The sequence below is a fragment of the Lytechinus variegatus genome, chromosome 13, assembly GCF_018143015.1.
Source record: "Lytechinus variegatus isolate NC3 chromosome 13, Lvar_3.0, whole genome shotgun sequence".
NCBI classification, from domain to species: Eukaryota; Metazoa; Echinodermata; class Echinoidea; order Temnopleuroida; family Toxopneustidae; genus Lytechinus; species Lytechinus variegatus.
The window spans coordinates 12,117,441-12,140,356 of record NC_054752.1 but is presented as its reverse complement, the minus strand read 5'-3'; the positions used below and the strand labels follow the sequence as shown (position 1 = coordinate 12,140,356).

The window sequence follows — 22,916 nt, the reverse complement described above, 5'->3', positions numbered from 1 at the left end:
ATTCCACAGAACGGAGACCATTGAAAGATTGGTGAGGTCTTACAGCGGTCTTCAAGATCAATGAAATTTGTCGACTCTGTGGAATGGCTCAGAAAGACCCCTCAAAGAACTCTGAAAGACTAGTTGGATATTTCTTGTCGTACTGGTCTTAGATTAGTCCTCTCGAGATCTTTCAATGGTCTTTCAGAGATTTTTTATGCAATAAGTGATCTTTCAGAATTCTTTCCATGGACTTTGCCTGGTCTTTCAATGGTCTTTCAATGATCTTTCAATGATCTCTCATGAGTCTTACAGTGATCTCCGCAAAAATCTTGAGAGACTGCTGAAAGACCACTGAAAGACAATTTTCCTGTAAGACCGTTGTAAGACTGTTTTGAACCGTTTCAAGAAGTTTTGGAGCCCATGAAGACCACGAAGACCACTGAAAGATTGGTCAGGAGTCGCGTAAGACCTCAAAGACCATTGTAGGTTCATTGAGAGACCTCTGAAAGATCAACCAAAATTCATGGTCTTTCAAAGGTCTTTCAGCGGTCTTGTTTATCACACTGTAATAAGATGGAAAAGGGGCTTATCAAAGGTATGTTTCACAGAGGGACATGTTCGTCAAAAGACGCAAGGCTTACTATGGTGTGTAATTGCCCCGTCAGGGGCGAATTTTTTTTCATTTTTGACAAAAGAAATGACAATTCTTAGGCAGAAAAGTGCCTTCATCGTTTACTTTTGTCCTTAAATAATATCATTTTTCTACTTTTAGGGGGAAAATTGGGGGGGCAAAATCTCGTTTTGCCCCCCAAAAATTTTCTTTGGGGGGGCAAGTGCCCCCCCCTGCCCCCCGCTTCCGGCGCCCTTGCTGAAAGGTGATTTAGGATCAATGAACTTTGGCCCGTGTTGGGGGTATTTGTTCAATTGGCATCATAACTTAGAAAGTTTATATGGATCTACACATGACTGTAGTTCGTGAAACATAGACATAAGGGTAATCAAGTATGAATGATCGTTTTCCACATGTCTTAGGTCACATGATCATGGTCAAAGGTCATGTTGGGTCAATGGACATAGTATTTATTCCTTTTGTGAATAGTGATCTAATAGACGTTATCAAAGACAGCACTGCTGCTATATTGAATCGCGTAATGCAGGCGAGATTGCCAGAGGCGTTTCACTTGTTGGTATCCTTTGATGCTGGTGGTTTCTTGTGAGAGCGAGATTTAAAGAAAGATATTAAAATCGATATTTTAAACTAACCTTCTTGATATAGAATAAATGAATCCGACGAATCCTCATTTCCCCCCAAATTTCAACAAATCCTCAGGATCCCATTGATAATAGTGCCCACTCTTGCCCCCCCCCCCCTGAACTTAACGATACAACTAGGTCCCTTTTGGTCATTCTTAAAGAGACTTTCGTTGTCTTCACTGACACTATGAATAACATATCACGTCTGTGATTTCAAAAGCCCTGGGTATTTTATGTAATGAATATTTTTTTTTATACACGACAAAAAAATTATGGAACATGAAAAATAGCCTTGAATTTAATGAAACAAAAATAGGTTGCCGTTTGGTATTTTTTCAATACGATTCTTTCTTTAGAAAACATGTAATCGATTCGAGAGGACAATAACTTTTTGTCTATTTTTTTGTGTCTCGTATATAACCCCCTCTTCTACATACCACACCCATTTACGTGAGCTACCAGAATTCGTAAACTTTTGGGAAGTAACAAGAAATCATTCGGATATGCGTAGTTTTTAAGGAAGTAAATTTGGCCAGTATAAAGTTAATGGACACGTAACACAATTATCTAACACACATGCAAAAAAATGAACATTTTGGGGGAGAAATTAATTCCTGTAACTCTACCTACCATATTCATCATTTGATCGCCTAAAAGTCCCATCGCGATTTGTCCGTCTCCATAACGACTGAAATAGAACGCAGAAACCATCCGTGAAACCGGGTCTCGTATGAAATTGATATAAACAGGACGGGGCCTACCGGAACAAAATTAGATCGAAAGTGCAATATTAAACTTTAATCAAGCGTTTAAACATCATTAAGCCTGCATTTAGTTTTGGTAACCCCCCCCCAAAAAAAAAAAAAAGTGCATGTCTTTTTCAATATGATCATTAGATAAATGCATGTGCTCCAAAACGGTGTAGGGGATGAAGGATGTAAAACTAAAAATGTTTCATTTTGATAAATTTATAGATTTTACACCAAAATTTATTTCGATCGGGTGCCCAAAACAAATATAATATCTGCGTAAATTTGTCTTGTTTATATAAAAGGCCTTCTCAAATATATAACGTGTTTTAACTTTTAGAAAAATGATCTTTAAAAGCAGGGGCAGATCGAGGATTTTCCAAGGGGGGGGAGCACATTCTAATTCCAATTAAAAATATATGCTGTAAGGGGGCGTACTCGTGTAACAACGCTACTGTTAATCAATATCTGTTATATCAATAAATATGTGAAGTAAGTGCTCAAAAAACATTGCAGAGAGAGAAGGCACAATAAATAGAGAGTTCGGTCACCCCACTGGTTTTGAATAAAAGGGTTACAAACATGGCGCATTATTGTCAGACAAGCCCAATATAAAAGAAATTATGCAATGTTGGTAACCCATTGAAACCATGTTGGCTAAAAGTTCTCTTCTACTGGCCAAGGGCGGAAATCCCAGGGGGAGGGGCAGAGGGAATGTGTCCCCCCCCCCTACTCAAAATAGTAGGGGGACACAATATCAAACGGCCCCCTTCTATTTTTTTTGTCTTGTATGATGGTAAGAAATGACTACTTTTGGGATGATAACTTTTTTTAATTACCTTAAATTTGGGGTGATAGCCATTTTGGGGGGGCTTGTGAAATTTTCCAGCCCCTTGTCCCTCCTACCTTTTGGGGGAGATTTCCGCCCCTGCTACTGGCTCTGATTAAAATCCAAACGATAAATAAGCGATAAACAATAATAACAACAACACCGATGATGATGTTGATAATAATGAAAACAGTAATGGTAATAAACTATCATTAAAGGGATAATCCGGGCTGAAGATACATGTATTTATATCAGAATAAATATGGTAAAATTCACAGAGCAAAATGCTGAAAAATTCATAAATATCGGATAACAAATAACGGAAGTTATGAAATTCAAAGTTTAGCTATATTCTTTAAACAGTTATTCTGCACGTCATCATGAATATTCATTAGATGGGCTGATGAGGTCACATGGCACTTTCCTTTTTTTCTAATGTGATTACAGGAAATCATACTTGTTTTTTTATTAAATACTTATGTGAATGAATTGATGCATCATATTTTAGAGCAATAAACAATCAAAGCACTTACATGTAATCAGTTGTCAATCCAATTGTTTAAGTTCTTGGTATTTTTTTCTTCAATAAACCAAATTCATGTAATAGTAAGAACCAGTGCGTCCCAAAAAAAACTATACACTTTTGAAATGGCTGCCAAATAAAAAATGTAGCACTTTGGGGGAAAAGACTTATAGATATGGAAAGCCAATAAAGTCAACTTTCAAATGACACCAGAAAGTTGGAAAATTATTCATGCTTGAGCGAGCACTGCCCACTAAAACAGAGGGTATGCAAATTAGGGTGGGCTGGAATTAGCCTTCCAATTTCTTTCAGATTTTTTGTTTGGTGCTTGCAAAATTGAAGGTTATTTGGTGAGTTAAAGATCAGATGTTATCAGTTTGTTGTTTGTGAAAATTTCATACATTATTAAATTGAAATTTAATGCATGAGTGATCATGAATTGCAATTTTTAGTGCAGCTTTATCATGTGGATCATGTGGATCTTAACAATGTGTTCATGACAGTCAGGAGAAGAGGGGGTAATATGACTTAGGTAGGTGAAGTAAGTTGATGGGCTTAAGGTCAACAGGACATTTAGCAACCCCTCCCTCCATCTCTACCCCCTCCCCCCACTTCTCTCCTCCTGGGAGACTAAGCTTGGCTAGGCTGGGCAGGAATTAGCCATACAGTTTTTTGAGAGGTTAGTCCTTTGGAACTTACAAAGCTAAGGGTGTTCTGCTATTCATGAGTGAGATAAGTTTTGGTTTTAATAGGCAAATTTCATGAATTACTCAATTGAAATGTACTGCATGAGTGAACAGGAATTGCAATTTTAGTGTAGCATATTCATCTTGTGGACATCAGAAGTGTGTTCATGAGAGTCAGAGTAATGTGATGGTACATGTACCTGTTACAAGCAAGAGGGCGAGGTATGCTGAGACTTGGTTAAAAGGGCATTCCTCTTCTTTTTGTCCTTTTACAAATTAAAAGTCATAGGTACCCTCCCCTCTTCATCTCCATTTTCCAGCCCCCCCCCCCCCCCCTCTCTCTCTCTGTCTCATCTCCTGGATTGTAGCCTTTTCAAAACTTAACTGCCAAGTGACCGGTGGCTGATGGTCAGTTTGAATGATTTCCAAAAAAAAATTATTGATTATGATGATTAATGAAATAATTTATTGGAAAAAAATGAATGTTTTATTGATCACATTGCACATTGAATGAGTTAATTTACTGATAAATTGTTGATTGAATGATTGATAGGAAAAAGTTGATGCCCTAATTCAGAATTAATCATTAAAGCAACATTCTGCTCTGGACTTCACGCGTACATAAGAATAGCCATCAGTCTCTCAACAGGAGGGGAGGGTGGGAAAGAGGGAGGGGGCGGGGCTGAATGTTCTGTTGACCCTTATTCCATCAACCTACTTCTCCCACTTAAGCCCTATCTCACCCCCTATTCTCCCGACTGGCCGACTCCCATGAACCCATTGCTGAGATCGCCATGATAAAGTTGAAATGCTGCCCAAAAAGAGATCCAAATGATAAAGCTGAAATGCTGCTCCAAAAGTGTAATTTGTGTTCACTCATGCATAAAAGTTCAATTTAATAACTTAAAAACTTTGCTTAATCTATCAAAACTGATCAAGGTTGATCATTAATTTATCACAACGCCCTTAACTTTGCAAGTTCGAAATGATTTGCCTCTCAACAACTGAAATAAATTGGAAGGCTAATTCCAGCCCACCCTAATTTTCATACCCTTTGTTTCAGTGGGCAGTGCTCGCTCAAGCATTAATATTTTTCCAACTTTTTGGTGTCATTTGAAAGTTGACTTCATTGGCTTTCCATATATGAGAGTCTTTTTCCCCAAAGTGCTAGATTTTTTATTTGGCGGCCATTTCAAAAGTGTATAGTTTTTTTTGGGACGCGCTGTAGTAAGAACTTGTAAGAACCAATGGGGATATGACATCATCAGTTTGCTCATCGAACAATTATCAAGAAACGCCTAGAACTGTTTCACCGGAATAATGCAAATCTACACTGTAAAAACTGTGGTGTTGAAACTGACACCAGTTGGTGTTGATAGAGGACCACACCCTGAGGTGTTATATTTACACCCTAAAGATTGAACATAACACCAAAGACTGTAAATGTAACAACCAAAGGTGTTGTAATAACACCTATAGGTGTAAAACTAACACCACCAATTTAACATGGGTGTAAAAGAACTGGTTTGGTCCTCTATGTACACCGGTTAGCACCACAGTTTTTGCTGTGTATAAGATTCAATTACTTTGTTATTTAGTATCCGATAAATGATCAAATTTTCAGCATTGTGAATTTTACTCTATTTATCGAGGTAAGAATATGGCAGCCTGGAGTATTCACTTATGATGTACTATTGTATTTACTTGTCATCGATGGCCGTGAATATCCCGTGCCCCTGGACATACGCAGGCTTCTTAACTCCTTTTATGAGACGTTTTATCTCGCTCTTACTGCGTATTTTACCCTAAAAGAAAGTTAAAGGACAAGTTAGTTCACCCCATCAAAAAAGTTAATATCAATAAAAAGCACATACATTGAGAATTTCATCAAAATCGGATGTAAAATAAGAAATTTGTGATATTTTAAAGTTTCGCTTAATTTCACAAAACAGTTGTAGGCACATCCTGGTCGGTATGCAAATGAGGAGACTGATCATGTCATCCACTCACTCTTTCTTTTTTATTACATGATATATGAAATACTCTCATTTTCCCCTCATTCTCTGTGAAACAAAGTTTTCTTCCTCCCTGAAATTTGCATTGTTTTAACATTTTTGTGCACTGCCAAAACTCCGGTGTTGATTTAACACCAGCCCGCGGAACCAGAGTTCTAAGTATTGAAACAACACCAGTTTGGAATCAAACCGATGCTGTCTGTAATACTAATCATGCTCATTGGTGTTGTTTCTGTTTCTGTTTGTGGTAACTCCCGTAGGAACTTGGCAGGACAGCATTTTTTGCTGGTAAACGCCAAGCTGGCATATAGCAATTACCTATATATGAACGTTTTACGTCTATAGGTTAATCAGTCATAGTGGCCATGGTGGCTGACGTTATAGACGACAGATATCACTCTCGGGCCTTTTTATCAACGTGAAGACAATGGCAGAGTTGGGATTCGAACTCACAACCTTGCGATTATGAGTCCAATGCTCTAACCACTGGACCACACGAGTATAAACAACTATCGGGTGTTAGACCAACACGAAACTGGTGTTGTTTAACACTTTTCGGGTGTGGACATATAGATTCCAGGCTTCATGGTGTTAAATAAACACCGGAGTTTTTGCAGTGCGGTTCAGTCAAGTTGGGGAGAGAGGGACATCATCGATTCTCTCATTTGCATGTCAATGAGTTGTGAGTATTACTGTTCTGTGAAAAAATAAGAGAAAATTTCATATCTTTCTTGTTTTATATCCGATATGGTAACAAATTCAAATGAGTTCGAATAGAATCCAATAAAATAACCACACAAGTGTTTGTAAGTTTGAATAAAAAAAAACATGCCAAGTGGTTCTGGAAGAAAATGTGTAATTGCTGAGATATTAGCAAAATAAGCACGATAATTCCATCAAATGAGTCGGGTATTTTTCCGAGCAATATTAATACATTATAATAATAATAATAATAATCCGCTTTTATATAGCGCTTAATCCATCGGAACGACGTTTCTAAGCGCTTTACAGATATAATAGATATAATAGATAACAGATATTATCGGTTTTGACTAAGATTTAATGATTTTCCAGATATAAGTTTACTTTTAAATCAATGTACACGTACCAGATCTAGATATATGATGATATTTTGACTATTAAACATGATTTTACAGACTTTCGCATGTAATATCTGTCTGCTGCAAATACCATTTTGTACCTTTAATCACATTTTCAGATTAAATTAATTCAAATCAATTTTTCTTAGGTGGAGTTGGCTTTAAGGCGCAAGAGAAAGGGGAGGGGATGAATGAGAGGGACAGAAGTGAAGAGGAAGGAGACTAGTCTGCAGGCGCAGACCCTTGTTTTTAACAATTCGCATAGAGTCTGAAGTAGTGAGACTAGATACACTGTCCTTTACACAGAGAGAGCCTTTGGCTTCTACACAGTAAAAAAATTATACAACGCTGTTTTCTATATGAACCTTACAGTAATTGTTTAAACACTTTAAACAACTGTTTAAAATCTTAAGCAACAAAGTTTGATTTTCAATATCTAATTTTCAATAAATTAAACATGATTGTGTAAACGGTTAAACAAATACTTTAAGTTCCATATAGTAAACAGCGTTGTATAAAATCTTAAACAGTGTTTTTACTGTGTAGTCTTTACGCTAGACATAGTATAATGGTTAAAGTGTCAAATATGAGTCTGTGCCTGCAGACTAGAAGGACACATACAAACAAAGATACAGAAATTCAAATTTACAAATCCATGATTAGTCTAAAAGATTATTAAAGGGAAATGAAACCTTTGGAATAAGTAGGATTGTGTCGAAACAGAAAAATCTAAGAAACAGATCAACGAAAGTTTGAGAAAAATCGAACAAATAATGAAAAAGTTTTGAGCATTTGAATATTGCAATCACTAATGCCATGGAGACTATAAAATGCCCCAAAATGTCTCTTTTTGCTTTTCCTTATTATGTTGATAAACTCTTTTTCCATAATGTATTTTTAAAAAATTCTGTACTACATGTCATCCTGTAGAAAGAGCGCATAGTCTGTGATGGACGTGATAAAAGAGGCAGTTTAAGTGAATTACATAAAGTAATGAGGAGAGTTGTTCACAAGTGAGCTCACACATCTTTGTCGCATTGCCAATGTGAGGATCTCCATTGTATTTATTCAAATGCTCATAACATTCTCATTATTTGTCCGATTTTTCTCAAACTTTCGTCGATCTGTTTCATTGATTTTTCTGTTTTCACACAAGCTATCTTGTTCCAAAGGTTTCATTCTCCTTTGAGCGAAAGAAACCCAGATAAACTCTTCACATCACTGAAGGTTGTATAGGGGCATATCCAACATTGTAAAAATGGGGGGGGTGATTACTTTTCAGCTTTATTTGTACAAACAAGTTCAGGTATTATTTTCATTAATCCCAAGTAATTCATACCAACTTAATGAAGTGTTTAGGCCTACTGACCTCAAAGGGGGGCATTCTGAGTACCATTTTATGAAGAGGATATTATGAATCTTACTAAACAAAATAATGCAAGCGCTAAGTGTCAGCTATTTTTTTGCAATTGAGTTTGAAATTCTAAAGACTATTTTCAGATATAGATAATTGGAAAAAGTGTCTTACTAAAACAAAATCTGCACGATTTGATATTTATCTATAAGCTGAACTGAAAGAGGATATTTTTCAGGATTGTTATTTTTATCATGGATCTTTCTGAACAAAATGAAGTGAAGCGCGAGCAGATTATTATTCCTTTTTTTTTTGCAAACAGATTAAGGGACATTCAAAGAACTATTATATGTATCCAACTAAAAAGAGTGTATGTGAGCGAGATTTTTATTTTTATTTTCAGAGGACATTTTATTCCTAAATTATGGACAGGATAGCCAACGGCAAGTTTGAATAATGTCTACAGCGCAGTAAATTCATTGAAACTGCAAGTCAAATCACATTGACGGTCTTTTTGTCGATGGGTTTGTGAATCGAAAAAGCAGTATCGTCTGACGTTTGAGAGCTGACGAAAAAATAATATCTCTTTTTGACGGACGAAACCGTCATTTCGAGTCACCTACATCATTGTGATTTAACTTGTATTTCTAAAGGACAAGTCCAACCCCCCCCCCCCAACCCCTAAAAGAAAAGGTTGATCTGAATAAAGAGAGAATATTCCAACGAGCATAACACTAAAATTTCCATCAAATTCAGTGGTGAAATAAGAAAGTTATGACGTTTTAAAGTTTTGCTTAATTTCAAATAATAGTTATATGCACGCGCATCCCGGTCGGTATGCAAATGAGGAAACGGATGACATCACTCACTTTTTTCTTTTTTATAACCAGTATATGAAATATTCTAATTTTCTCCTTATTGTCAAGTGACACAGTGATTAATTCCTCCCTGAACATGTGGACTTAGGGGGAATTAGCATTGTTTAATACTTTATGTTTTAATCAAGTTGGTCCTTATTGTCAAGTCAAATCTGTCAAAAAAATACATTTTCAAACAATAAATAACAAAAGAAATAATGAGTGATGGACATCATCGACTGTCTCAGTTGCATGTCACTGAGATGTGCATATCACTGTCTTATGAAAAATAAGCGAAATTTTGAAATGTCATAACTTTCTTATTTTACATCCAATTTTGATGAATTTTCAGCATCATGCTAGTTTGATTTTGTCTAATATCAACATTTTTTCTGGGATGGACCTGGCCTTTTACTTTAGCCCCATTCTTTCCAAACTCTTTCCAACGAGCGTATAACATTTCTCATATAGACTCGTGTGTTAAAGTGGCACCAAAAAAAATATATGAAATTAGATGATCGAATGTAATTAACCAGCAGGGGATAGGATATATCTGACATTCTATATATGACCAGAAAAGTACCTCGACTGGCTCATTTTAAACATAAATCGGCATTTATGAAGACTATCGTGACGGGATCAAATTAATCACCTGAAACAGTAAAATGGTTCTAATTCTTCCGTCAGTCAAATAATTCTAAAGTTATCAAGGTGAAATTTCTTCCCAAATTTCGGCAAAGGAAGTTTAGAAGTTACCCTCCCTATATCAGTATTAGATGGCCAACCATAGTCATACACTTATCAATCAGCTGTAAAAAAAATGAGATTGGGCTGGCTCGAATCAGTAGGTCCATGCTCGAATGAATATATTTTGCCTTCCTGTTTTAAATAGGGTAGTGCGATCGCTTTTCCTTTCTCTTTTTTCCCTTCTCCCTGTTTACCCGGCCAAGCGACGATATCAATTAACCCGCTTTCCGCCCATGTATACTACGTGCTTAAATAAGGCTTCCTAAATTCTAATATCGGATGCATGCATGGAGAGTTTTATAATGATCTTATTTTTATGGCCATGCTATGTATAAAACAGTCCCCGGGGGGGGGGCACTTCCATTGACGAGCATGCGCGACCATGGGGTCTTGAAAAGCACCCTAAACACGTATTTTCCATATTCTGAAAATGCCCCTTAACAAGTATTGGCGTGTGAAACCCTACCCTTAACAAGTATTGGAAACAAATTACTATTGGCAAGTATTCCCAGAACTGAGCCCCTAAACAATTACAGCGATGTATTTTCCATATTCTGAAAATGCACCCCTTAACAAGTATTGGAAACAAAACGATAATCTTATAGCAAGTATTCCCTGAAATGAACCCCTAAACAAGTACAGAGATATTTTATTGTTATGTCACGGGTCCCTCGGTCGTCGGTTTTACCTTTAAACACCATTATTTTGGTTTAGTACGGCTCTGTTACAACCGATAATGTCGCACCAACGCATAGCAGCAACGCATAATGTCGCAATCTGCGACATTATGCCAAGAGCGTCCGACGCATAATGTCGCAGTCAACGCATAATGTCGTAGTTTTTCTAACGCATAATGTCACATGTCGCAACGCATAATGTCGCAGCAAATTGTTAACGCATAATGTCACATGTCGCAACGCATAATGTCACAGCGGTATTTTCTTCAGGACTCGAGCAACAGATAAGATATAAAACATGCTTTTACTTAGTATTTTGAGACACGAAAACGAGAATGAAATTATTTTGAAATCAGGATTACTCTTTGTATGGATATTTGTCGCTTTATTGCCATTTCGTCTACTGCCTTTTCCCCACTATCGCATGGTCTGATATCACTTCGTCTACCATTAGTTAGTCAACTATCAACATAGTCCAATAACCATTTCGTCTAATTACCATCTCGTCTAATAGCCAGTTGGTCTAATAGCCGTTGTGTTTATTAATATTTAGTCTAATTGTATTTTTTTCAGTTGGTCCAATATCCATTTTGTCCAATATCATTACGTCTATTACCTTTTTGTCTAAAAGCCAATTGGTCTAATAACCACTTGGTGTACTCTCATTTTCGTCCATGTTCCATTTGGTCTAACTTCAGTTGGTTCGCTATCACTTTGTCTAAACCCATTTCGGCTAACAATCATTTGGTATCGTTACAATGGGTCCAATCACCATTAGGTCCTATCACCGGTTCTAGGACAATTACCTCCCCCAGAAAATCACCTTCCGGACAACCAATTCTTGACATTTAGCCTCCGAGGTAAATTACCCCCCCCCCCCGGACAATTACCCCCGTACAATCATCCACTGGACAATTATTTCACAGACAATTACCCCCCCCCCCCCAGCAAATGCCCCCGAGGACAATGATTCCCCAGACAGTTACCGCCAAACAATTACCCCCGGAAAATCCCCCCCCCCCACCTTCTCTCTGGCATCGAATCAAGCGTGACCCCAGGGGGGAAGGGGGCACTCGACCAAAAAAGTGGTAGGGGTGTGCCGCGGGCGAGACAAAAAACGGGGTCCTTGGGACGGATCGCTAGCGTGAGTGCTGATGCATCCCTGTGGAACGGACATGCGTGCATGATGTAGCTCGCCCGGCGGCACGTCCGCCGGGTGCGCTCGCGCAGAGGTGATGGTCGGACAGCGCTCTGCGGCCGCATTTCACCAAAATTGCAGCTCATTGTAGCGGATCAATGTGACCGGAACGGCGTAACAAAATATATTTGATTTGATTTGATTTATTGTTTTCTTCTGCATCCATAACATTTGTATAATACATTTTTCATAACATAATAAACATAATATGTTAGCATTTTTGGCATAAATTGTAAATAAAGATTACTAAAAAGATAATTCCAGACAAAAATGATTAACTATATGATGTTCACAATTTGCAGGAGAAGGATTGTCATCATAAGCAGATTGCTTGAAAAAAAATGACAATCCCAAACTTATACTAATTGAATTAATACATTTATAACATTGATAAAGCAGAATGGGCATATTCTTTCAAATAGCTGAGGGTGATGGTGATAAGATGATGATGTTGATGATGATGATGATGATGATGATGAAGGCCATGGAGATGATGATGGTCAAGATGAAGATATTGGTAATGACTAAAACGAAGGAGGAATAAATTCACGATAAAAAGGATACGACACAGAAATTTTACTTCAAGTATTCTGATAATAACATAGATTTAACGTTTGCCTTAAATGAGTGAAGAGACGAACACTGTTTAACAGGCTCTGGTAGAGAGTTCCACAAATCTGGACCATGGTGTCTTATGGATCTCTGCGCAATAAGCAATTTGGGGTTAATTAAATGGAAATTTGAAGAGTTACGGGTAGGGTATGAATGAATAGATGTATTCAGAGTATAAAAATTGTGGAATGAAGGTGGGAGCATGTTATTTACGTACTTAAACATAAGTAGTAAGCTTTGAAGAGTATTTATGTCAAATACTGTTAGAGTCTTTAGTTTATGGAATAATGGATTTGTGTGTGATAAATATTGGGAATCAGTACAGATTCGAATTGCTTTTTTCTGTAATAAGTATATTGTATTAATTTTAGTTTTTGCACATGTTGCCCAAACTATGTTGCAATACGATATATAAGGCAATATTAATGAATTGTATAGTATGACAAGAGTTGTATGTGGAATTATATTCTTCATTTTGTAAAGTATACCAACGTTTCTAGAAATACTAGTAGTTATACAACGTACATGTTCATTCCAATTTAAATTTTCATCTATTGTGACACCTAAAAACTTTGTTTCTCTTTTCCTTTTGAGAGGAATATTGTCTATGTTTATATTATAAGGAAATTCGTTACCATGTAAGTGTGTATGCTTGAAATATATAAAGTTTGTTTTGTCTATATTGAGTGAAAGCTTATTACACTTAAACCACAAAGATAGTTTTGGTAACTCACGGTTAATTATATCTACTAAAGTTTCTAAGCTATTATGTGAACAAAAAATGTTGGTGTCATCTGCAAATAATACATATGATAATAAAGGTGTTACAGAAGTCAAATCATTAATATATATTAAAAAGAGCAAGGGGCCTAGGATTGATCCTTGTGGAACTCCGCATTGTATTAACTGAAAATCAGAAGAAATATTATTGTGAATTACATATTTTTTTCTATTGGACAAATAACTCTTAAACCAAGATAGTGTAATTCCGCGAATTCCATAATTTTCAAGTTTTTTAAGTAATATCTGGTGGTCAAGAGTGTCAAAGGCTTTGCTTAAGTCCATGAATACGCCTACTATATGTTCTTTATTTGCCATTGCATTTGTAATTTTATCATATATTTGAATTAACGCCTGATCAGTCGAATGTCCTTTCCTGAATCCATATTGGTTAGAATTTAGAAAATGAAAAGTATCTAGAAACTTATAAAGTCTATTGTAAATAATCTTCTCTAATATTTTGGAAATGCTGGGAAGAATAGAAATAGGCCTGTAATTTGTTATTTCATACGGATTGTCTTTTTTAAAAACAGGATTTACCTTTGCAATTTTTAGGGAATCAGGACATATTCCAGTGCTAATTGAGAGATTGAAAATATGACACAAAGGAGAGGCAATATAGTGTATGATCTGCTTAAGAAGGGAAGTACTAATTCTATCAATTCCCTGTGATTTGCTTAAGTTATAAAAAAAAAATAAAAGGTATCAGCTACCTCTTCTGAATTTATTGCAAGATTATGAGCTGTGAAATTATCTTTGGGTAATGTTTTGGGTTTCTTGCCAATCAAATCATTTATAATCTCCCATGTTGCTTTCATGTTTGATTTGACTTTGTAAAGCTTCTCGGAATAATATAATTTGCGAGAAGCTCGAATTGTATTGGTTAGTCTATTTCTATAAGTTTTGTATTTATTTTTGTTTTGAATAGAAGGGTTCTTTAAAAATGCCTTGTAAAGTTTATTTCGGGTACGTATGGATCTTAAAATTGCTTTAGAAATCCATGGCATTTTTGCCTTCTTTCTTTTGACCTGTGATATCAGGGGAAAATTTTTCTCGTAAAATGTCTGCAATTTATTGTTAAAATTTGTGTAAGCAATGTTTGGATTAGACTCATGAAATACATCCAACCATTCTTCAATTGCAAGATCACTTTTAAACGATTCAATGTTATTTTGAGATTCATTTCCAAACATTGTCGATTTGAGTATATTTTCTTTTGGAATATCATTATCGCAAAATGAAAAAACCGGCAAATGATCAGATATATCAGATATTAACAATCCGCTGGTAATATCTCTGTTTAATATATTTGAAAAAATGTTGTCGATAAGTGTTGATGAATGGTTGTCAATTCTGGTCGGTTTATCTATATGGGGATAATAGCCAAATGAATGCATTGTGTGTAGGAATAAATTGTGTTCATTATTTTGGGATAACAGGTTGATGTTAAAATCTCCCATTAAATATATTTGTTTCTCTTCTTTTCTAATAGTATGAAGGCATGTTTCAAGGTCTTCACAAAATAAATTTACTTTATCATGAGGGGGTCTATAAATCAATCCAATAATTATATTTTTGCTTTTTGGCCTCGTGATTTCTATGAATAAAGTTTCACTCTGTTTTAATGATATTTCTTTCCTTACTTTGAATTGTAAATGTTCACTGATGTAAAATGCTACACCTCCTCCTCTTTGTTCTTCCCGGTCACGCCTAATGAGATTATAGTTTTGCAAACTGAATATGTTAGGTGAAGTATTGTGAAGCCATGTTTCCGTGACACCAATAATGGAAAATTTGAAATTGTTTAAAGTGAAAAGTAATGATTCCAATGACTCAAAATTTTTGTTCAAACTTCGAGCATTAATATGAAGCAAACTGAATTTATGTTCCATGTCTCTAAATCTAGAAGTAAAATCTTCAGTTGAGTAATAGTTATTATCAGATGATATATTGTTTGTATTGAAAATAGAAAAAATGTCCATGTCATTACTCAGGAGGAATATTTAATATTACCAAAAACTTAAGATTATTGGTATGACATGTGATTTGTGTGTAAATTTTCTGTGTCGTGACAGCGAGATGGTGATGAGATGAAGAGAGGATGAAGTTTTAAAAAACTAAAAATGGATGAATGTGAAATAGAATTTGCTGTTGGTGATTATGATGATGATGGTGATTATGATGATGATGATGATGATGAAAATGATGACAATGATGACAATGATGATGGAGTTGATGATTGGAGAATTCAAATCCTACAACCGGAATCTGATGAATATCCATAATCGAAATGTAATGAACACTCTTATTTCTGAGTGTCTCAGCCATGATTTGTATATGAAGGAACCTTTTAAACACGAAATATCAGTGGCACTGTAATAATAAGGATACAAAATAAAGGTTTCGATCCTATCGAAAAATATACATTTATATATATTGATATAATTGGTCATCGGCATCACGAAGTGTCTCAGAGGTCTGAGTCAATCCAGAATCAAAGAAAAATTTTAATTTGTTAATTTCTAATGAGATGCAAATTGTTAAATATCTCGTTAAATTTCAGAGTCTTTTATTTTTCATGATCGATCACTTGTGTTGGTATTCAAAATAAAAAAGTAAATTCTAAAAGCTAGAAATTAAACACAAGTTTCTCAAAATTGGTTCATGACCTCTGAAAGAAGGATAGTTCGTGAAAATGATGATAAATTAGCACATAATGTCATGTACAACCAAAGGGTGGTGCCACAATGGATATGCGTGGTATAATCACATAATGCATGGTTGCATAGGGCCTATACACATAATGGCTGCATACAGGTTGATTCAGCAAAAGCTGGTGGATGCAAGGAAGGGAAAATTTCACTTGTCAATAAATGTCTGGACGATCAAATGATTATAAAAACTGCCCTGACCTGGCAACGGGTAATGCATGGACAACATGATGAGTTTATTCACCGATTAATAACAATGGAACACCCCGTCACGTCACATGGCCACCGAGATAGCAAGAAACGTGTATAAAGGTACGGTCCAGTAAACCGCCATAGGCACAGTTGATATTTCCCGGAAACAAAGCAATGAGGTGTCCCTAAACTCACTCATATAGTGAATTGCAGCAATCAGGAAGTTCATTACATAAAACATTTGTTTTCCATTCCCTATGTTTATCGATTTAGTCTAATTTTTCACTTGAGGCGCCAAAAACAAGATAAAATAAAATGACAAATCGAGCCTTCCAATTGATATCAGCTCACGATGAATAAACTACATTCGCGTGTGCACCTTCACATTCTAGCTACACAGCAATAAAAAAAATTAGATCCACAAAATACATCCACATTTTAGAGTCTCACAATATGTGATGAAATATGTGAAGTATACTAATGGTAGTCACTTCTTTAACAATATCTGCAGACATTTCGCATCTCCAGTATAAAAAAAGAAAGATTCACATAGAGCTAGATTTAGTGTACACTCTCACAACTAGCTAAATGAATCTCATGATATATTAAAATTTAATTGTGGTGTTTACAAAGACAATATAATATATTCAAAATTTTCCTTCTAGATAATCTAGAAATTAACGCATTTAACTGAAGCTCTATAAAGACTTACAAGCAGTTGTTATCCCTCGAACAAAAACACAACCACATATTTTCACAGTTTGTTGATTGACTCTCTAATAATGTATATTGAAATATACTTTGTATATTGATGATAATCTTATGTTAATAAAAATATCTGCAGAAAATGACAAATTTCAAATATTAAATCCACATAGAATTATATATGTTTGGATAAAATATTACCTCATATCTCACGTTTGGCAAATGCATCTCACTGTATATATGGTTTGTATACTAATGATAGTCCAATATTTAACAACTTTTGCAGACCGATCTCATATAAGTGTAAGAGTAAGATATTCATTCATTTTAAGAACAACCTGTAAACACTGTGTACAGTATAAACCAGTGAACTATATTGTTAGAGTTCAGTGGTACATAATGATCAACTACTAATGAGTAACACCACACTGAATACTCAGGGGATAAAAGCTATAATACTAGGATTAAGCTTTAGATCAACTCATTAAGTAAAGCTGTTCTTTTATAAAAGTTTTATATTATTCACACTTAACATATACTGGTACAGCTGGCTAATTAGCCTGTCTGTAGATATAGTAACTGGATAAACAGAGACTTACATAAAATCATACAGGAAAAGCAAGGAGAGATCAATCTTGCTTCCCACCTTCATCAGGTGTAGACCTGCCTCTAAAACCCAGACCACCACTCATGTGGTTAGAGGTCAATATTGGGTTTATCCGACTTTCATGACTTTGTTATAATAAATGTTCCAGAATACCAACTACATGTATTATGACTGTGCTTCATCATTTGTTCTACTAGTTAACACTCATCCATATTACCACGCTACATCTTAAGAGTGTTACATTGGTGGCAGCGTAAAGTGGAGTACGCCATCCCGCTCGAACATTCATCATTTCATCAGTGTTTTTATTATTGCTTGTTCCTGATATGATATCGACTTTGCATATTACAAATTGGAGTTCTTCATCATTGGACAACTACATTGCTGCAAAGTTGATATATGACTCTTCAGCTTTTTATTTTCTTTATATACATATCTTCGGGATTTCAATCACTTTTATTTTGGAAATCTTTGACATGCGTGTTTAAACTATTTTGATGTATAACTCTTTTTTAACTTTGCCTGCTGTTTGGAACCCCGGCAATGCCAGATTAATTATTTCATCATATGTAGCTGAGATCTTCGTATATTTATCTCTCTGTTTATATTACTTCTATCCTGGACCTCTGCATCCTGAAATACCGACATTCCCAAGGCTGTCCGAGAATTCCAGTTTCATTTTCAACGGTCACCAATGTTTTGTCATCGCCGAGGTCTTCAGTGTCATCGCTGTGTTCATCCTCGCCATCATCATCATTTATCAATTACCTCTTCATCAACGTCGTTTTGGCTTTGGATTGTGACCTATTCTGTTTCCTGGTTAACCTCATTCTGATGTCTGTATAATGATATATTGAACTTGGACTTTATCTTTAACATAGTTTTCTTTTATGTTGGTATTTTTTTTTTATTTTGCATTTGCGTAAGTTTTATTCCTTTATTCTTTTGTTTGAGTTTGTACAGCTTTTGATTTTCTTTATTGAATTATTTCGCCATGTATTCATCTTCTCATGACTATTCTCCTTCTCAGTCTGGTTATCACAGATCTTTCTCCCCTTCCCCCAATCACCACTATTATAATTCTTCTTCTCATGCTCATTCCTCTTATACTTCTCGTTCATTCTACAACCATTCATCGTACAATTACGAGCCACATCGACCTCGTCCCCATTCTCCCAGCATAGAATATAATTCACACCCATATCACTCCCCTCCTATCTCTCCTTCATTTGACAGGCGCTCCTCTCGCTCTCATTTTCCGTCTTCTTCTCACAGCTATCATTTTCGTCCTATTTCTCCTAGATACGATGAGCGTGACCACCAGTCTCCTCGTCCTAGCAGGAAGCTCTTTTCACCTCCACCACCTTCTTCTGTGCCTAAGAAATCTTGCCTGCAGAAGAACTCTCGCTCTTATCCTCCCTTTTCTTCTAACTCTTCTGATCTTTCTACCACACCATCGTTTACAGTAGAAAGAGGACAAAATCCCTCTCCAACATCATCACCATTGTCTACTGCACCTCAGAATGCTCCATCTACACCTGCTTCCGCCTTGTGTGGTGCATTGATGGATAGAGGCATTCGACTCCATCAGGCCCAACATCAAAACCCTATCCTCCGCCAGGTGACTACATGGGTCCGTACTGGTCATGTGCCCCCAAAATCCACTATTCCCCGATATGAAGAGTGTCTCTTCAAGTATCGAACTCAGTTTGATCGTTTAGTGATCAGGGATGGCTTGCTATGCCGCCGAAAGACGCATCCTTCTGGCACTATCATATATCAACTCGTCATCCCTCATTCCCTCATACCCACTGTCCTCTCTATTCTCCACTCATCTCCATCTGCACAACACTTTGGGAAATCCAAGACAACCCAGCTCTTTGATGAGCTGTGCTACTGGCATGGGATGCATAAGGACATCGCTGTCCTCTGCTCTCACTGTCAGGAGTGCAACTCCTACTGCACATCCTTTTTCCCCTCATCTTCTTTGCCACACAAATGTGACGTGATCTCTCATCCATCCTCCCTTCCTACACCTCTCATCCCTGATTTGTGCCGAGATGCTCCCAAATCTACATGTCCTACCAGTGCATCTACACTACTCACCACTCTGAATCCACCCCTAGAAATCGCTTCTGAACCTCTCTCACAATGTGTGCTTGATCTACCCAGTCCCCCTCCATCTCCTCCATCAATCACAATAGCGTGTGCTGAACCTAGCTTACCAACTAACTCCTCTGTTCAATCACATGAACTTCATTTCTTCAAAAGTTTGTCTGTCGATACTGATAATGAGAGTGACATCCATTCTGACCACTCATCACTATCTTCCTCTCCTCCTCTCAGTCCTGTTCCTCATCTATCCTATCCGCCAATGAACTACAATCAGGGTTTAGCTGGTCACAAAGGTGACCACTCTTCCATATCACATCATTCTCCAAGTTCCTTGACTTCTCAGAGACTTCTTTCATCCCCTTTCCTCACTCCTTCCAGGATGCAAAGCACGCACATGGTCCTACACATGGCACCATCTCATGATGGATATGCCAGTTCCCATCCTCCTAAAATTCCACCATGAATTAGTGTTCGTTCACATACTTAGTTTGCCAATGTCTCCAGTCCAGTCATTGTTTTCCTTGATGTGGATGGAGGTGTAACATCTGAATCATTCATACCAGTACTTTTTAATAAGCTCTTATATTTTCATTTTTTTTTCAACATAATTTGTTTACTATATCTTACAATACATGTACGTTTCTCTGTTTATGCTTACTTATTACAAGAACTATCAGGACTTTTTGTCACTGTTTTCTGAATCGTTAAGCTTTGTAGTTCCTTTTGAGGAGACATCTCGCAAATTTGACTGGACATTTACTGTGCAAGCCTTAAAATGAAAATTTGTAGACTTGTAAACATTCTAGTAAAGAATTCCTCTCCCTTGTTACTTCACTACAATTTTATATTTTAATCAGTTGTTCCATATAGTGTAGTCCCCTTCTTGCTATTTGGTAGGTTGATCTAAACAACACTGATCAATTAAAAAAAAAATGTATTATGTTATTTGTTGTTGTTGTTAATATTCATGATATTATGATAGATGTAGATTATGTTAGTTTAATCACAAAGTTATAAGTTCTGGATTAGTTTGTGTTCATTTGAAGTGACTGTAATTTATTTTGTTAGGGGAATCATTTCATTTAGTTGCATGTAGTTGCCTAATTGTTACATTTATTGTATTTTCAAATAACATTTTTTTTTTTCATTTCCTTGAATAGATAGTGCTCCTTTTCTTAACTTTTTTTTTCTTCAAAATAATGGAGTTGTCAGCTTCTGTTGTAGTCATGCATCTTTTTCATCCAGACTTACATCACTCAAATCAGTATTGAATTATTTCAGTGTTGAGATGTTGTGGATTAACCTTTATACTGTCTTTATTATAGATGGTTCTCAATTTTTACAGATATCATTACAATTCACTTTGCATTTCATGTTAAAAATTATAATCCATTGGTAATCAAGTACATTTTAAGCACTGACTTAAATAATCATGTTTTGTTTCACGATGACTCCTATTTGGTAGAGATGCAGCGGACGTTTAATTTCCAATTATAAATCTGAACTTGACAATTCTCAATTTTTTTTTCTCCTTGAAATATCTTTGGATACCTTTCTGATATATTAATCTTCATTTCATTGTTACTCCCTGGTCCCTCAGTTTAATTTTATATATGTTTTGATTTATGATTTCCTTTAGGAAGAGCCTAGTGATTAAGTTTATATTGATACTGCTTTACTGCTCTGATATTCAATATCTTATTATATAAGTTTGTTATCAGTTTAATTTCATACATTCTACCATGAAACGAGGACGTTTCTTTTCGGAAGGTGTATCTAATGTAAGAGTAAGATATTCATTCATTTTAAGAACAACCTGTAAACACTGTGTACAGTATAAACCAGTGAACTATATTGTTAGAGTTCAGTGGTACATAATGATCAACTACTAATGAGTAACACCACACTGAATACTCAGGGGATAAAAGCTATAATACTAGGATTAAGCTTTAGATCAACTCATTAAGTAAAGCTGTTCTTTTATAAAAGTTTTATATTATTCACACTTAACATATACTGGTACAGCTGGCTAATTAGCCTGTCTGTAGATATAGTAACTGGATAAACAGAGACTTACATAAAATCATACAGGAAAAGCAAGGAGAAATCAATCTTGCTTCCCACCTTCATCAGGTGTAGACCTGCCTCTAAAACCCAGACCACCACTCATGTGGTTAGAGGTCAATATTGGGTTTATCCGACTTTCATGACTTTGTTATAATAAATGTTCCAGAATACCAACTACATGTATTATGACTGTGCTTCATCATTTGTTCTACTAGCTAACACTCATCCATATTACCACGCTACATCTTAAGAGTGTTACATTAGTAAAATATCTCACTAAAGCTAGATATATTTGATACAAAAAAGACACATTTATTTTTTAGTTATAATTGAAAAAAAAGTGTCTACATAGTCGTTACATTCCAAGTAAAAGATTACTAATGAATCGAATGTATTTTAATAAAATACAACCGCATGTAAACATTCACATCTATGAGTCTCACGATATATTGTCAAATTATTCAGATTTGGTTGTTTACAAAATAATTTATTTAATAATTTCCTCGAACAAAACACAACCAAATATTTTCAACTTTTGACTGAATGGATCTGATAATATAAAGTGAGATATGATTAGTATATGCTTTGATGACAATATCTGCAATAGTTGTCACATTTGAAACAGAAGTTCCACATTGAATTAGATGTATTTTATGATTATATATATTTCACATTTCGTGAAACATTTGTATGCTTATAATAGTCTTGTGTTTAACATCTGCATAAATCGTCACTTTTCAAGTTAATGATAGATCCCTACTTGGATGTATTTGAGCAAGCTATATACAACCGCGTGCAAATTCATATGTAGTTAGATGAAATACACACTGTATCTCCAATTCATTCAAATCGATTAGTTTACAAAATGTTTTATTCTTTCATTATACAATCTATATGAATTGTGACATTAATATTTTTCCTTTCCCCAAACAACAAAACCACATAATATCTGCACATTTGGCTGAATGGATATCATAATAAGTGCATAGTAAGGTGTGCAGATATTATATTTAGCAATCTCTGTAGAAATTGACAGATTAAAATTAAAGATTCACATAGTACAAGTCCTCACATTTTGACGAATGCATCTCACAATATATATTTTTTATTTACTTATCATTGTAGAGATTTTTTTTTTTTTTTTATTTTTTTTTTT

General features: G+C 35.6%; 1 protein-coding gene across 2 annotated transcripts in view; it reads right to left on the bottom strand.

Annotated features, from left to right (window-relative positions):
• The window catches only part of LOC121426137 (uronyl 2-sulfotransferase-like), a 41,745-nt gene that overhangs the window by 8,311 nt on the left and 10,518 nt on the right, over positions 1–22,916 (bottom strand). Inside the window, exons 4-5 of one of the 2 annotated variants that reach the window (XM_041622309.1) lie at positions 5,728–5,828; positions 1,867–1,924 (exon numbers count right to left, since the gene is read on the bottom strand). In XM_041622309.1, the coding sequence (XP_041478243.1) occupies positions 1,867–1,924; positions 5,728–5,828 (159 nt within the window). Of the gene's footprint in view, positions 1–1,866; positions 1,994–5,727; positions 5,829–22,916 lie in introns of both variants that reach the window. The other variant, XM_041622308.1, reaches the window with a different exon arrangement.